An 18327-nucleotide genomic window follows, 5' to 3' on the forward strand; every position below is an offset into this window, starting at 1 on the left:
AAGATATCCAATGCAACATTTTTTTTTACTTATAATTTATTTAAATAAAAAGTTATTTACCTTTAATTCCTCAAAATAACAAATCTTCACACAGTCTCCACTGAGTTTCTGAGTTTATAAATCTTTCAAGAAGGTTATGGAATCTTCTTGTTAACAGAGTTTTTACTTTGGAACAGGGGTACAAACATACATTATAATTAGTTGATTCATTTCTTAAATCATCGTGTACAATTTATCCCCCAGCTCCTTCCAAACCCTACCTTGTACTTCTTGGTTGGGGGGAAAAATACATTGTTTGTCCCGATGACATTCCCTACTCTAGATTTTGCTAATTGTGTCTTTTTCATATTCTTCTTCCTCCTCTCTTTATTTAGATCCAGTCTGGGAATAAGGAAGAAGACTCTTTCAAAGATGGTGATTCAAGCTTGTAAGTTCCATCAAGATGTTCAAAATGGCTATTTTTTCAACTGTGTGTGTGTGATATTATTGGTTTATGATGACCATTATCTAGATTAAATAGGAATTCATTAGGTTTGAAATGCATGATATTCTAATTCTTCCATCCCTTCTTCTTTTTGTATTACTTACATAGAAATTTCTCTGTATGTTTTAATAACTAAGGAACACATGGAATAGGAGATGCTGTATAAATGCACAATTTTCTCCTGTTTACCACCAAGTTTAAATATATCAAGGTTGCTATTTAGAGTCACACAAAGTTGAGCAGATGATGTTTCTATGGTGCTACTATGAATTCATTAATTTTAAAGTTTTATATGTTTCAACCATTGCAGTTACTATTCTTTTTCATTCTCAGTTTTTTCTTTATTTGGCTAGCAGAAACTTGTTCAAGTTGGCTCCTGGTACTATTGGCACAATCTAGTCTTCAAGACCTCACAGGACAAGATGATCCAGGCCTATCTTATAACCAGTCACATGTCAAGGAGCTATGGTTCCTTTATTTGTGGTGTTTATAGATCCCAATTAAATGCTAGTTTCTCTCTTTGCTAGTTAGTTGGTCATTGTTTCTAGAACTTTTCACTGGAGAGAGATGGAAGTACGGTGCATGCGTTTGTGTGTGTGTGTGCGCGCACATGTATAATATGTGGGTCTGTTTTTCAGACTGAAAACCATTTCATTCAAATTTGGGAATACAAAGCTTTCCTTAACTTCACCGATCTAATGCTATAAAACCATGTATTTAAAACTTTGAAACTGGATAAGATCATAAGAGAGTAAGTATTAATAGAGCAAATACAATATCCCAAGGATTGAATTGTTGGATATTCCAAGTAGTGAAGACCAGAGCAAATGACCACTGAAGTAGAAGAAAAAGATCAAGGGAGTGTGGTACCCTGAAACCCAGGTAAACGAAATGGACCAAGAGAAGGGCACTGCTAGGTATCCTTGAGGTGTCCCCCAAAAACTCACGTGTGAGACCATGCAAGAAGTCTGGAGGAGAAATGATTGGGTTGTAAGAGCCTTAACCCAATCAGTGAATTAATCCCTGAGGGATTAAGTGAGTGGTAACTGGAGGCAGATGGGGTGTGGCTGGAGGAAGTGGTTCATTGGGGGTGTGGCTATGGGGTATCTATTTTTTATCTGAAGAGTAGAATCTCTCTCTGTTTCCTGATCACCACATGGGCTACTTCCCTCTGCCACACTCTTCCACCATGATGTTCTGCCTCACCATGATGTTCTGCCTCACCTTGAACCTTGAGGAATGGAGCCGGCCTTCTATGGACTAAGTCCTCTAAAACCATGAGCTCCTAAATAAACCTTTCCTCCTCTACAGTTGTTCTGGTTTCATCTTTTAGTCACAGTAGTGAGAAAGCTGACTAAAACAGGCACAATCAGTAGTGTACAATTTTGCAAGTTGATCATTTGAAAAGGTCTGGAAATTGATCACTGGATTTATTAATGTGAATGTCTTTGGTGTTATTGATTAAATAATTGTGGTGGGAGGAGGGAGGCAAAAACTGATTGAAGTAGTTGGAGAAAGAATTGGAGGAGAGGAATTTGAGATCAGTAGTATAGACTCCAGCTTGGGCTTCAATTAACCAACTGTTTGTTCAAAGACCAGAGAAGAAGACAGATTATGCATACACATGTAGGCAGAGTGTAGAGGTGACCATGGCAGATGGTGTTATTTACCCTGTTTTTTTGTTTCTTTTGTTTTGTTTTTCTATTTTGTCAGTGAATTCCCTGAACGAGGCCATCAGCAGGTAATGATGGAGGTGAAGGGTTGAAGCTTTGAAAAATCTTTCAAGAAAAAGGGAAAATAGGTCATTAAAAGATCTTCTGCCTATAGTGCCTCTGCTGTCCAGTGAGGTTAGTTATATTAAATTATAAAATAAGTGAGGGCACATTAGTGAATTGTTCTCCAACCATTTAACAGTGTAGATACAAATATGGAATAGATAGAAAGTTGGATTCAATCCTGGGAAGCTTTGCCAAGAAAGAACAACAAATAGAAAGAGGAATGGGGAATTGAGGAAAGTGATTAAAATGATTGCTAGCTAGGAACAACTCAGGTACGAAGCAAAATGAGAATGTGAGTGTTATGGGTTAAATTGTGACCCATATGTTATGGTTCCCTGTATCTGTGAGTGCAGTCTTACTTGGAAATAGGGTCTTGGCAGATGTAATCAAGTTAATAAGAGGTCATTCTTACAGTCCAATAGGACTTAGCAGCATCCTGTTAAGAACTGAAGGTAGAAACTCACAGGAGAAGCTGACCATGTGTTTACAGAGGCAGAAATTTGAGTGATGCATCTGTCAGCCAAACAATGCAACACCAAATGTCAACACCAAAAAAGAAGAGACTAAGTCAAATACCTACTTGGTGATACTTTGTCACTGGGGCTCTAGGAAACACTCATTTATGTATGGCAGCTGAGTGACTGTGATAGAAATTTATAAAACAAGACTGTAAAAGAGAAGAACACCCCTGGTCCAGAGCATGGAAGTGGGAATGAAAGGCTGAGGTAGGATACAGTCTAATGCAAGGCTCAACATAAGAAGATCTGGATACTGCGTAAAACAAGTATTCAGTACACACAGAGTAGTGACATTCACTGTGGACTATAGAAGGAAAGGAATCATGTGAGAGAGTGAAGTTAAACAAGTTGGTAATAGACCACATTACTTTCACAGGGGAGAATTACATTTCTTGCCGAGGAAAAATAAGTCCTTTGCACTTTCAGCCTTTAGTTACTATCCCCCCTTTAATCTATCACACCTATGGACACTGAAAAAGTCTCATATTTATTAAGATGTTTGCTCACTATTTCTGGTGACAAAATCTGGTTTGATTTCTAAAAAATAGTTGGTCTTTCAGAGTCTGGATATACCACTGCTTTGTTGTAAGGTTTAAGATAAACCCTACTTTCTTTGCCTTCTCTTTAATTCTTTTATAGTTAAAAAAAAAAAAAAAAAAAAGATAATATTGATGATTTACATAATCATATAGTTACATGTATATTTATGTATTTATACACATACACACACACACACACACACACATATATGTATATATGCCACCCCGCCCCCCCAGTTCTGGGAATTGAACTCAGAGACATTCTACTATTAAGCTACCCCCAGTCCTGCCTTTTTTAAAATTTTGATACAGGGTCTTAGTTGCCCAGGCTAGCCTCAAACTTGCAATCCTCCTAACTCAGCCTACCTAGTGACTAGAATTACAAGTGTGGTCCACAACACCTGGCTGATGTTTAATAGTGATTAGCCATCCAGAACATTGTGTGAACTGAAATTATGTATGTGATAATGATACCTCCTGATCATTTAGTGCTTGGTTATTAGAAATGTATTTTTAAATACATAGTATAATTTAATCCTTAAAACAACCCCATAAATGTGTTGTTTTAGAACAAAAATTTTGCTTCTAGGAAGAAGTTGAGATTCAGTAAAATTAAGTGACCAGCTAGAGTCATATCCATTTAAGAACTCAGTGAATCTTGGGTGATTTGGGCGGCAATTTGTTTATTGATAGAAACCAAATGCCAATTAATACTGCTGAAGATCCACAGCACACTCTAAAAACATTCTCCTGGGAAAATAATTGGTTAGAATTATAGAATTTCTCAGTGTAAGAAGTTCTCTTTCTTTGAAATTGGATATAATAAACAATTAAATGCCAAGAATTCAATTTTTTTTCTATTTTCAATACCCATAGAAATTGTGGATGTGAACAACCCATCTTGTCTCTTTGAGAATTAACTCCTTCTGGAGAAAGCTCTGCAGAGCTTTGATCCTGACCTGAGGTATGGTCCCTGCAGATTCTGGAATCCCAATAGTAAAGGAAAGCATGCTGCAATTTTGCCCAAGAGCCTTTTTAAGTAAACAAAACAAACAGACAAACAAACACAAGGATCCTAGTGATGTCCCTAAGGAATGACTGGCTTAAAAACTTTTTGAAAGGAGAAGGAGGGATCTTTGTTACAAACTTCCGTCCCTCCTCTGGCTTCTGTTCCCTTACCCTCTGCTCCCTGCAGAGTTGTGTTTTCTGGGAATCAGCAAGAAAGATCACAAGTGGTCTTTTCTTTTTTCACTCTCTCCCATAAAGAAAGCTTTATCACGTGTGGCCTTAAACTTGCAGCAAATTGCAAAGAAATGGCTCAAAGGCTTCAGCTCTTTCTGTGCCCTGGGAGCTGAGATGCACGTCAGTGGCCTTGCCAGCGTGGCCAATTCTCTGCAGACTGCCAGAAAAAAAGAGGCCAGTTGGAAAGACGAAATAGAAGAGATTGCTCAGGGGTGAGACCAGATCCTTCATCTTTTATTTCCTTTAATCTGCTCTGTGTCCACCCAGGCTCTCCTGACCTGGCAGAATTGCTCAAAATCACTGTGGAATTCCCCTCAGTTTCCTCTTTCAGCTTGTGGCGTGTGGTCCAGCCACACATGAGGGAGGAACTGACTGTCTGATCTCCAACTCCAGGTAAGATCTGGTTCTCTTCTTTAGAATTTTGTGAGCCTTACCACAGATTCTCACAGGAAAGAAGTTAATAAACCTTTGATTTCTGCATTACTCATGGGTTATAACACTCTTCAATGAAAGTTGATGAGCCCTTTGTTACTCTGGTGGAAGTAGGAGAGGAGAATGGTTAAAGTCTGCTAAGCCCAAATCTAGGTTCAAATTTGACTCTGATACTCATTAGTTGGGTAGCTTTTCACTAGCCACTTAACTGCTCTGAGCTATATCATTTTAAAAATGGGATTTATATTGCTAATCTTTGGGGGATTGTTCTAAGGATTACAAAAAGTACATATATCACCTGGCATAAAAATAGTACTTATTAAATCTGACATAAATAGTTCTTTGTAAGGTGGGGGAAGAATCAGCCTTCTAAACAATACTTACTCCTCGGCAAGGATCTTGAGGTTGTTTTTTAGACTTTTTGAAGGTGGGATCCCAAAGTCCAGAAGCCAAGTTGGTACAGAGGTTTTTCCCATGCAAGATGGTAAGGAGGGAGGGATGGGAGTGGCTGCCTGCCCTGAAGTCCTTGGAGGCTGCCGCTGGAGAAGGTCTTAGTCATTTCAGATCCCAGGGGTCAAGTGCATCTGTGTGATTCAACTGCAGCATCCCTCAGCCACCTGCCTCTACATTTAAAGACCAGAGGACTGATTTTTAAACACATGGAAACAGAATTTGGGTTTTTTTTTTTCAGCCTAAAATGAAAGAAAAACTGCCTGGTTAGTTTAACTTTTGCTTCTACAATAAATTATGCCCCAACCCAGGGTGCTGCATGAAAGAAAGCTTTGCCATATCTCTTTCCCCAGAATCTATTCAAATGACCAATTCGTTTTTTGCCAGATGTAAATCCTGTTAGTTAACTGTGTGCTCTAGACCTCCTTCTGTAAGGGCAATTGAAGAGAGCCAGACTCTGTGCTGAGGATCTCTCCATTCATACCATTGAGCTTCTTTCCCTCTGTTTTTAACGGCTGGAAATATCCATGCTCACAAACCGTAGCCTCCTTGGAACATACTGTATTTGCTGTGATTTGCAGATTAACCAACAAGATGAAACTGCATTTTCAGCAAAATTATGCAGTGTCAATATTTTAAGCTAGATATTAATCTGCTCTAATACATTAACTATGAGCTCTATAGGTATTTCCCTTCTGATATCACTTCTAGATTCTCATTAAAATAATTTTGTATCAACACTTCCAAATATAAAAAGACAATGTACTTAGTGTTTCAAGTTGTTACATATTATTTTCAACTTTTTTCTCATTAGCATTAATATATTAAAATTAACCCTTTGGATCTTTAAAGATAGATTCAATTTAAGTGTTAGCATATTTTATTGTTAAACATTTGTTATTTGCATTTTCTTGTCATTGGCCTTAATATTATGACTGATGGGAAATCATATGAGATCTGAACCCCTAAAATAATAAGCCAATTTGCATTAGATTGTGTAATTCTTGGAGAAGTATTACAATTTAAGCTGTAGATTTACTATATAGTATTTAAAATCTTTCTGGTTTATATTTCTTTCACCTAGTGATATTTTTACATTTTTAATATCTTAAAATATTTTTATATAAGAAGTACATGTTTATTGTAGAAAAATTATAAGATACAGACAAAACATTTTTAAAAATCATTTGTAATACCACCAACCAGAAATAATGCATAAACATTTTGAAACTCTGTTTCTGTTCATATACATGTGTGAATATTTCTTTCTTTTATAAAATAGTTTTTATATACCCTGTTTTGTACTATGTATTTTTAAAACCTGCTCTGTAAAGAATGCAGTTCTATACACCTATCATTACTTCTTTATAATGCTTTTCAATAGCTTCAAAGGATTTCATTGCATGAGAATATATACCATACTTTGTTCGACTTGTATTATTTGGTCATTCAATTTTTCACTATAAACAATGGGTCTTTCTAGGAATTCAGTTGAAGGCACTCAGTAGTTTTGTGGTGAAGGAACCTATTTAACATTGTATAACACAGTGTTTCCCAATGTCCCCCTAGCCCCGCCCCTCCTTTTGTTGTCTGTCTTTTTTCCGAAATTCCTTTTAATTGTTCTGGTAAAACATTGTCCTGGAAAAGTAATCTTACTAATTCCGTGTATATATGAAGTTGGCTGTTCATACTGGTACAGAAGAATCATTATTTTAAAAAAATCAGGAATGGATTTGAATCTTATCACCTGATATTTTTGCATCTACTGATATTTTATTGTTTTAATTTTAAATTCTTGTGATGATTTAGGTGAATAAAGTATCTAGTATTCATCAATTACTAAAATTTTTGGAACAATCCTAACTGTAAAATATTACTTTATTAATTTGGATTTGTTAGCATTTTATTTATTTGAGATTTTATAGCCAATGGGCTTGTTCTGAAGTTTTTCTTTTTGTGCTATCTTTATGAGATCTAATATTCAATATAATTTTAGTGTCATCAATGGACGGAAACAATGATCCTCCGTTTCCATTTTTTACTATCTTCCATTGAAGGATAGTCGTTAATAAGACACTCCTGTTATATCATCTTGGTATCTTTGTTTTGGCATAATTTTAGGGTTTTTTTGCCAAAGGCTTCATTGGCAAAGGAAGGTTTGTGTCAATACAGGTAATCGATATTTGCTAGAAATTATTCGTTTTGGCAATGTTTTACAGTTATTTCTATATTCTGTACATAACTTTTGTTCTCCTACATATTTGTACTTTTATCCTTGTGTCTTTATCTTTTGATCTTGATTAACATTATCAATTCTTCTTTAGTTTTCTTTTTTTTTGGTTTTACAATATTATTGTTTCACTTTTCTTTCCTTTGTACATTTTTAAAAAAATTAAAGTTACATATGTTTTTTATATAAAGTAATCTACAAATATAACAAATTTTTTAAAACCAAACCCCACTCCCCCCCACTTCTTCCCTCCCTGGAGAAATCCTCTCAACTTTTGAATAGTTTAGGTTTTCTGATATTAACTTCATATTTCAAAATAAATGTTTGATGCTACTATTACTTGATTTTTATTTCAAACAATGTTGGTTTAATAAACACTGACCAAGCATTGCATTAAGTCAGGATCTTATACGATATTCAGAACAAGCCTTAGTTTCTACCACACGACATGAACTTTTACTCCAATTGTCATTTCTTTCTTGTTTTAATTTTTTTTCAGGTTTCATTCAATTTATTTATTTATTTATTTATTTATTTATTTATTTATTTATTTATATAAAAACCCTACATTGTAGCTACAACTGGAGCCTGGGTCCTCTTACAGAGACTTTGGTGTGGGTTTTCACAAGATGGTCAGTGAACTCCTCATAGGGAGACTTGGTGAACATGGTGAACACAGTCTCTTTCCAGAGATCAGGAGTCAAATAGCTGTATGTCTTGGAGATGGCATCAAAGGTGGCCTTAGCAAAGTTGCCCAAGGTGGCAAGTATAGCAGTCATTGATACCAGCCATCAGCAGCAGCTTCTTGGGCACAGGGGCTGAGACAATGTCAGTACCTCCGGAGGCAGGGATGAGTGGCACCAGCACAGAACCACAATGTCCAATCATCTTGCAAGGACAGTATGGGGCTTGCCAATCTTGTTCCCCCAGTAGCCTCTCTGCAAAGGAACAATGCAGAACTTAGTCAGGATGATGGCCCATCGGAAAGCAGTAGCTACCTCTTTGGAGCAATTTACTCCCAGTCCAGCATGCCCATTGTAGTCCCTGATAGCTACAAATGCCTTGAGCCTGGTCTGCTGGCCAGCAAGAGTCTGCTTCTGTACAGGCATGATCTTCAAAACCTCATCCTTGAGTGATGCCCCCAGGAAAAAGTCAATGATCTCAGACTCGTTGATAGGCAAAGAGAAGAGGTAGAACTCCTCCGAGGACTTGATCTTCATGTCCTTGACCAGGCAGCCAGCTTGGTGACCAGGATCCACTCCTTGTCTTTGACCTTGCCTCTGCAAGGGCCAAGGCGGAGACGCTGTTGAAGCCTCAGCAGAAGCCGCTCTGGCCACCCATTCCTGGAGCTGGGCCCTCCAGCTGCACCGGCCTCATCTGCCATTTGGTGTTTTCCCAGAGAAGAAGCTTGGTCATTTCTTTTGTTAGTGCAATGCATATATGGAAGATCTCTTAATGTGCAAGTGTGTCATCTAATAATCTTTAGGGATATCCAGAGGTTATTTTATTTTTTTAATCCTTTGATATAGATTAGCTTATCAGGCATGCACTGAGTCATGCAGAATCCTAAAGAAGTGGGATCACAGGATGTACAAATATTGATGTGAAGAGACAGAAATAGGTTCAGAGCACATGATGCTGTCAAGGGTTTGATCACGACATAAAAGCAAGAGGAGGGTGGCAAATAATGCATGGGAAGGAAGCTTACTTTAAGGCAGACCCAAAACTGTCCTTTCTCTGAATCAAATCTAAGCTTCAGTCATCAATAATTCTTCCTTCTAATTTATCACACTAAAATGATACACAAATTTGACCTCATCACTTTTGCAATACTTTAAGCCTTAGTTTGGCACTGTGGGAATTATAAGGTGCTTTAGGGACATTTGGTGGGTATCAACCTCTTCTACTCATTCTGGTAAGAAGGTAGATTTGAAAGCTTCAAGATTAGTTCAAGTGAATCAACATTCAACTGGTTGAATTCCTCTTCTTGCTTTCCTGCTTGCTCCTAGTTTAATCTGGCAAGATCACAAAGTTAGCAAAACTGTGCTTCCTTATTTATTCCAAAGGCAACATTTAAATTTATTCTTTGCTGTAATGAGGCTTAAACTAGTGGAATTGAGAAAGAATGCTGGCTACAAAGTCCCAATAGTTAATCAAATATCCTGTTTGATTTTAATTGAAAAAATTTGCCAACTTACTATGGTAACAAAAGATATCTTCCATAAATGATCTCAATAGAAGTGTAATAAAATATTATTTACAAAATTATATAGATTTGAATTATTTTTTTTAACTTTTAAAATCAACTTTGACAGGTTAGAGAAGCAGTTTCATAATGGACACTTCATCCAAAGAAAATATCCAGTTGTTCTGCAAAAATTCAGTGCAACCTGTTGAAAGGCCTTCCTTTAAAATGGAATATCCCTCCTCAAAGGGAAAACAGCCCTGCTGTGGTGAACTAAAGGTAAAGTAATGAAGAATTAAGTGGAGTTGATGCTCTTGGCTTTTGTATAATGAAGTTAGAAGTGAAAATTGCTTTCCTTTTTAAAATATGATCTTATGTGCAATTTAATAAAACTACACTTTGCCTGGCCATGGAAACAATCTTTTCCTAACCTTATAGGTTAAATTATTTTCTTGGGCTCATTTGAATGTACCTCCTAAACAAAAAAGGGAGAAATAATAGAAATTAATAATTATTAAATTTTTACCATGTACCCAGATATTTTACTAAGTAAGCATAAGTATAATATTTGATCTGTGAAACACCCACATTATTTCCATTTTATAAAACAATTTTGGTTTTCACTTGCTGTACAGGAAGGGACAGTATTGCTTTTTAAATGCACTCTGTATGACTCAAACCTCTTATCTTTATACCAAATATTCACTCAGGAAATACTTGTTTTTTGTTTTTTGGTTTTTTTTTTCACATAAATGCTAACCTAAATGCAGATGGACAATACTGCACCATACACCCATGTCTACGAAAATACATAAACCAGATACCAAGAAATGTTTTCCATTAAGAAATCAATGGAGTACAAGTTTAGCACACTTGAACTTAAACATGAGGACTGGTAATTTTTTTTTTTTCAGTCTACTGTGTTCCCTGCTGGTATATGCACAATCACTGTGAAATACACAACTGTGTTAGGCTTGTGACAAAAAGCCAGCTGTTTGTTTTATGGTTTTCATTTGTTTTATTTTGTGACCCATCAATGACTCCTTTCTCTCTTTGCTTCACTGATCTTCTTTTCAAAGCTACATTCCTGCCAAACATCCTTTGGAGAAGGGAGAAAGAGGGGGAAATGGTGTTCAACATACATTTTGAATGAAGTCAGCATACACATCAAATTCTGAGAAAATTTGAACTTATTATTTTGAAATCTGCATGAGTTTGAGGTTGAATGAAACCTATAACAGTGGTTGAATTAAATCTCCAATAACAAGCTTATTGTTATACATTGTTCTTAGTTTGTATTCTTATTTGCTTGCTTATTAAGTTTCCAAGCTGTGTCAAGCTGGAGTCAGACTGTGACCTGTTTTATTTTCCAGGTATTCTTGGGTGCCTTGTCTTTTGTTTATTTTGCCAAAGCGTTGGCAGAAGGCTATCTGAAGAGCACCATCACTCAGATAGAGAGGAGGTTTGATATCCCTTCTTCACTGGTTGGAGTAATTGATGGTAGCTTTGAAATTGGTAGGTATTACAGATGCCCAACTTTACTTTTAAGCCCAAGGTCTTCTTTTATTTTTTTTTAATTTTTTTATTATTATTATTTTTATTTAGCCTTTAATTTCTTACAGACTGCATTTTGATTCATTGTACACAAATGGGGTACATAATTTCATTTCTATGGTTGTGCACAATGTAGATTCATACCATTTGTGTAATCGCACATGTATATAGGGTAATGATGTCCATCTCATTCCACCATTTTTCATACCCATCTCCCTTCAAGGTCTTCTTATGACTAGGCTACTTCCTCTCTCCATTCTGTTGTCTGCTGTGATCGTTAAATCTTGTTTGGACAGAATTTACCATAACCTTATGCTACAGTAAAGGCAATTCCCTCTCTCAGAGCACCTAGCAATACATTTCCTTATTCATTATTGTACGACTCATACAATTTAGAATCTCTAGTCAAATTGAAAGACTTTCCTAGAGGAGAGAGTGAGAAATTGATTGGTATTTGAGTTACAAATATGTAGGAAGTATCTTTAGAAAAAAGCAAATTCCAAATTCCTATTAATTCTTCTAGATTATTCTAAAGATAAAAATTAGCTATTGATTTATATGCTTTAAAATGCCTTAAAGTTCTACTATTTCCACTGAAAATCTTTGTCTCAAATATCACAGATTTGTTCTAGTTATTTACAATCCATGGATTTCCATACAAGTAATTTTCCGAACCATAAACCTGATTTGCTTCTCTTGCCTCTTTCAACATTTCTTCCTTCCAGGATTCTGGACCCACTACCATTTTCAAACTCCAGCTCTCAATTAATTCCATTTTGTGCAACTATGTCCTTTATTCTTGGATATCTCCTGGCATTACTATCTAATGTTCTCCCCAAGTGAAGTATTTTTTCACAACAAAGATTTTTTTTCTAAAAATTACAGAATTAGAAAAAAAAAAAATTGGAAGGTTTTCCATATCATGACTTACTAATATTTCCAGATTTTTTTTTTCAGGGATGGATGGGTTTAGTAATAGTTTCTACAGCTAAGTGGCCTTGGCAAGTTATTTACCTTCTTGAGCCTCATTCCTTTTTCTCACAAATGCAAATAATAGTACCCATGTTTCAGGGTTTTGGTGAAGATTAAAGATAATAAAAGGAAGTAAAAATTGTAACACAGATATGGGGCAACATTTAACAGTAGGTAAAAGAAGTGAATGATATGGACATCTGTCAACAGGAATAGTTGATCAAAACTGTAAGTTCAATGGAAAACAATGAAAAGCAGCAGGAGAGGATTGCACAATAACATTTAGGTAAATACCCTTGTGGTATTCACATAGAATAATACCATCATTGTTCATAAAAGGTGGTTTGAAAAACACAGTACATACAGAGTGGTGAAAAGTGGGATTTTGGATGGGAAATGAAAGGGACTAAAATAAAAGAAAGTAAGTTGGACTTGGATCAGTCATGATGCTTGCTCTAATTTTATGCACCTGAAATACAAGAGGATTGGGAAAGAAAAATAATCCTTAACACAGAGCCTCAGATATAGCAGAAACTCAATACAAATTTTTCCATTTTTAAAAATTTTTACATTTTGATTCATTTTACACAAATGGGGTATAACTTTTTGTTTCTATGGTCGTGCACAATGTAGAGTCACGCCATTCGTGTAATCATACATGTACATAGGGTAATGATGTCTGTCTCAGTCCACTGTCCTTTCTCCCCCCCACCATTTCCCTCTACACAATCCAAAGTTCCTCCATTCTTCTGTTACCCCCGACCCCACCGCTCCCATTATGTATCATCCACTTATCAGAGAAGACATTTGATCTTTGGTTTTAGGAATTGGCTTACTTCACCTAGCATGATATTCTCCAATTCCATTCATTTACCTGCAAATGTCATAATTTTATTCCTCTTTATGGCTGAATAATATTCCATTGTGTCTATATACCAGTTTCTTTATCCATTCATCAATTGAAGGGCATCTAGGTTGGTTCCACAATCTAGTTATTGTGAATTGAGCAGTTATGAACATTGATGTGGTTGTATCTCTGTAGTATGTTGATTTTAAGTCCTTTGGGTATAGGCCAAGGAGTGGGATAGCTGGATCAAATGGTGGGTCCATTCCAAGTTTTCTTTATTTCAAATTGTACTCTATATACTTAAGTACTTAATTTTTTTGCTTTTTGGCTAAGTAGCATTCCATTCTGTGTATGTGTATTTTCTTTAGCCATTCATCCTTTGACAGACATTTATTTAGGTTGATCAGTATGTGTTCAATCAAAAAATAAAATAACTAAAAAAAATTTTAAAGATTTTTTTGTTTTGCTTTTAATTTTTTAATTTTTTAATTTTTTTTTTTTTTTTTTTTTGGTGCTGGGAATCAAACCCAGGGTCTTGTGCTTCTCAGGCAAGCACTCTATGAATTGAGCTATATCCCCAGCCCTATGTTTTAGTTTTAATGAACTTGATATAGATTTTTATACAGTGTGATACAGGAATCTGTTTATATTATTATAACCAATTTTCTAATCACCATTAAATGTGTACTTGGTCCCATTATTCATACCAATCAATTATGGCCAGCAATTTGTCTTTTTTTTTTTTTTATCAATGATTAACTTAGCACTTCTTTGTAAATCTGTTTAGATCTTTTTATCCTTGAGTCAATATAAGACAGTATTAATGATTATAGTTTTATAATTAGCTTTACTCTCAGGCAGGAAAATAATCTTGCCCTTCAATTTTTCTGATATACTTGGATAAGTTTCCTAATACATCTTAATTGTATAGAATTTATTGTTCATATCTGGTAGCGAGTATTGTATGGCAAAGAATCTTTCTAGCCACTCATGTGGAATAACTCTCCGTTTGGCTAGTCCTTTTTTTTTTTTTAATAATGTTCAATTTTTTTTTTGTAATTTTCTCCATAAATGTATTACTCATCTTTTATTGGATTTATTCTTATCTATTAATTTCTTTGTTGCTGTCATAAAAATAATTTGTTACTTTTTTATATTTGATAATCCTAGAATATGGGTACAATATTGATTTCCAAATGTTAACTGGAAAAAACTAGTATTTTCTGAGTAGACAATCCCATTGTCTGAAAGAGAAGACAATTTTATATATCTTTCTAATTCCTAAATCTGTAATTGTCTTGTTCTCGCCTCTCTACATTGACCCCGGAACTGTGTTAAGTAGAAGAAACTGGGACAGTGGCAGTGGACACCCTTCTCTTATATTTGACTTAATCCAAATACTTTTAAATTTTCATTATTTAGCAGTATCCTTGCTGCATGGATTTTATGCATAGACCTCAAAAATTTATTTGCTCAGATTTTTTTTTCTTGTCATAAAGCAGTGGTTAATTGCATCAGTACTTTTACTACATTTATCAGGCTAAACATGAAGTTGTTCCTCCATTGACTGCATAATGATTTGATTAATAGATTTTTTTTCTTAATTGGTCATACTCTTGAACTCTTGGAATAAACAGTACTTGGCAGGATGTATTTATTTTTGCTTACTGTTTAGTTTGCGGTACTTTTTCCCTTGGGATATTTACATGTATCATCATAATTAAGCTTGAGCTTTGTCTTTTCTGGCATTGTCCTTGTCCGGTTTTGGTTTCAAGGGTTTTCGAGATGACTTGAGTAACTTTCTTTTCTCCTATTTGATATTTTGCATGTGTGTGCAGAGAGGTGGAGAAAGAAGGAGAATCTGTTACTTTAAAATTAGGTAAAACATATTGGTAAAACTCTCCAGATTTGTTTTTCTCAGAGGCTAGTGATGGCAGGTGTGGAAGAACTTTGATAACCAATTTGGTTTAAGATTATTGATCACCATTTATTTTCCAAGTGTGTCTTGAGAGCTCACCAAGGATACTAAGTAAAGGAAGCAAAAACTTCTACAAATATCGCAGATACTAAAATGGCATTGCTTATATGTGGCATAGCCATAAATGTAACCAGGAACAACCTGTGACTGAGTCCTTTGCTCTAAAGAGTTGGTGCAGAGTAGGTGGGGTGACTGAAAGTCAGCTTTCACTTTACTTTGGCTTATTTACTGTGGCACATTAAGATACATTTAGACATCATTCTCAGTTATAAGGAGATACAAAATGTCTTCTGCTAAATACTTAAATGCCAAATGGGAAATCTCATGCTTAATTAAAAAAAATAAAAAATAAAAACTTAAAGAGCTTGCTAAAGTGAGAAAGCATAGAGCCACTGTACAAACTGCTTTTCTCCCTATCATTATTATTATTATCCTCAAGACTATAAAATTTACTTCTCTTTTTCCACTTGGCTAAAGCTGGCAATGTGACTAAACAGTAGTAAATTAAATGATTGCTTCCAGATGTAAGGAGATACACTCTTGCTGGAAAATTGGAAGCATGCTGGAGAACTTCAAAGTAAGAACTCCATCAGTCATCATCAATTGTTGGGAAAGTGTTAAGTACTTCCTCTATCTAGCCCTGCAGTTCTTAAAAACTAAATATCCCAGATGAAAATAACTAGGACTTTAAAGTCTCTTGTAAGACCCTAAACGACTTTTATCAAAGGATGTTGCAGGATAATCCTGTCAATGCTCTTGAGCTTGTTTTAGAAATGCAGATTTCTTGGCTGGCCCCCATTTCAAGGAATCAGCAACTGTGTGGATCAGCCAAGAATGTGCATTTTTAACAAGTTCCATTTCCCCCACCACCTCCTTCCTGTAATTGCCATACACAGCAAAGCCTGAGAAATCTTCCCTGAAGCATGTTTAATCACACTGACCCCCACAGTCGAGTACAAAGTAACTTATCACATGCTTCACTGGAGACATTTTAGAAAGGCTTAATTCTTACGTAAAGAAAACACATTCTTTAATTATTTTAAAAAAAAGAGATGGGCATCTTTTATAGAGATTTTTATATTTCATAAAATTTGCATTATATGTATATATTAAGATCAATATAATTAATGTATGCCAAAATTATCTATGTGGACTAATTTTTATTTCTGTTTGAATCTTATCTTTAAAAAGTATATAAACAAATTATAGGGCATCGTTTATGTGAATATGAGTTTCATAATTTGGTTTAATTTAAAGCAAAGTACAATTGTGTCTATTTTACTTTTTTTACTTTTGGGGATATCAGCTAAGGAGAACATATATATATATATATTTCAAGATCAATTGGAAAACTAATAGAAAGTTTTTTTTTTTTTAACATATGTTAATAGCTTGTCTTATTTATTTCAGATTATTCAATCTTTCTTTATTTGTTCAGGTCTTCCATATACGTGTTTCTGAACCCATCTTAACTTTGTCAAGAGTCATTGATTCAACAATTATTTGTTAAATTCCAGCGATGTCCTCTTTGGAATCCTAATTTTACTATTTAAATGTGCTCAAACTCATATTATTTACAGATTTGATTAGGGATCCTTTGTATATAACACTTTTTTTGAAGACTTTTAAGCTTTATTTAGAAAAACTAAGATTAATAAATTCTCTGAAAACAAATATTTTCGATCACAAGATAATTTTAAAAATCATTCTAATTTGTTTGAGAAACATTTCCTGTGCAAAGCTGAACTCGATGATTTTAAAAATAACAAAATAAGAGAAAAGATAATTGAAAATTTTAGATACGATTTCAAGTTTCAAAAAATTAAGGAAAAATTGGAAGATAAAGCATGATATATCTCAGAGAATCAATTTTTTAAAAAAACGAAAAGAGAAAGAAAACAATATTTCATAAACGGCATAGGGTATCAATCCAGGAGATCCGGTTTTCATCTCAGGATCTTCACAGGAGAGTTTAAAGAGCATTACCCGCTTACATGCAAGACCACACGGATGGTGCGACTCCACACCACGCACATCCAGAGAGACAGAACGCCGCACCCCATTTGTGCACAATGAAGTTTTTTTTTTTTTCTTTTTCATTTTACAGACTATGTTCTAGTTCATTGTACACAAATGGAGTACATCATTTCGTTTCCATGGTTGTTCATGATACAGATTCATACCATTCGTGTAATCATACATGTACATAGGGTAATGATGTCTGTCTCATTCCACCATTTTTCATACCCCTCCCATTTCCTTCTACATAATCCAAAGTTCCTCCATTCTTCTCTCACTCTCCACACCCCCCTCACCCCCATTATATATCATTCTCCACTTATCAGGGAAAACATTTGGCCTTTGGTTTTTTGGGATTGGCTTGTTTCACTTAGGATGATATTCCCCAATTCCATCCATTTATTTGCAAATGCCATAATATTATTCTTCTTTATGGCTGAATAATATTCCACTTGAATGAAGAAACAGCAATGAATTACCTCAAAATCACTAAGGAAAATTTAAGCAAGTCACTAAAGGAATTTAGGTTTAAAATTTAATTTTAGATTTAAAATTTAATTTATTGATAACATACTTTTAAAGGGTAAATAAGTAAGTAACTTAGGTGGGAGGGGTGGTAATTACAATATTTGCATGAAAGGATGAGGTGACTGAAATAGTGAATATGAAGACAATTTCAATAGTCATATTAAAGGCAAGAAAGGTATATAATCGGGACCATGATGGGGAGCTGGTGGGCTCACAGTATTGCTGAACCTGCTATGTACCTTCCTCTACTAAGCTGCCTGTCTGCTGTTGTCTGAGTTCTCTAACTCATGAATGCTTTATTCCTCCCCCAAAGGGAATCTCTTGGTTATAACATTTGTTAGCTACTTTGGAGCCAAACTTCACAGGCCAAAAATAATCGGAGCAGGGTGCCTGATCATGGGAGTGGGAACGTTGCTCATCGCAGTGCCTCAGTTCTTCATGGAGAAGTAAGTCCAAAGCAGTCATGTCCCAGCTTACCCAGCAACTGCCTTCCTCTCTCCCTTTAATAATTACAGTTAGTCACTTAAAAGGGACCTCATACCATATAGTTTTATGCCTTATTATATACTCT

The 18327-nt window shown here is 35.2% G+C and overlaps 1 protein-coding gene and 1 pseudogene across 3 annotated transcripts in view; one reads left to right on the forward strand and one right to left on the reverse strand.

Moving 5' to 3' along the window:
• Positions 1-4600: 4600 nt before the first annotated feature.
• Positions 4601-18327, forward strand: part of Slco1c1 (solute carrier organic anion transporter family member 1C1) — a 49427-nt gene continuing 35700 nt past the window's right edge. The window contains exons 1-4 of one of the 3 annotated variants that reach the window (XM_047551669.1): positions 4601-4954; positions 9989-10137; positions 11232-11373; positions 18070-18202. In XM_047551669.1, the coding sequence (XP_047407625.1) occupies positions 10009-10137; positions 11232-11373; positions 18070-18202 (404 nt within the window). In that variant the 5' untranslated portion in view covers positions 4601-4954; positions 9989-10008. The remainder of the gene's footprint in view (positions 4955-9988; positions 10138-11231; positions 11374-18069; positions 18203-18327) is intronic. The other 2 variants (XM_047551670.1, XM_047551668.1) reach the window with 2 other exon arrangements.
• Positions 8238-9057, reverse strand: LOC124982825 (40S ribosomal protein S2-like; annotated as a pseudogene).

The sequence above is a fragment of the Sciurus carolinensis genome, chromosome 4 (genome assembly GCF_902686445.1).
Source record: "Sciurus carolinensis chromosome 4, mSciCar1.2, whole genome shotgun sequence".
In the NCBI taxonomy this organism is placed as follows: domain Eukaryota; kingdom Metazoa; phylum Chordata; class Mammalia; order Rodentia; family Sciuridae; genus Sciurus; species Sciurus carolinensis.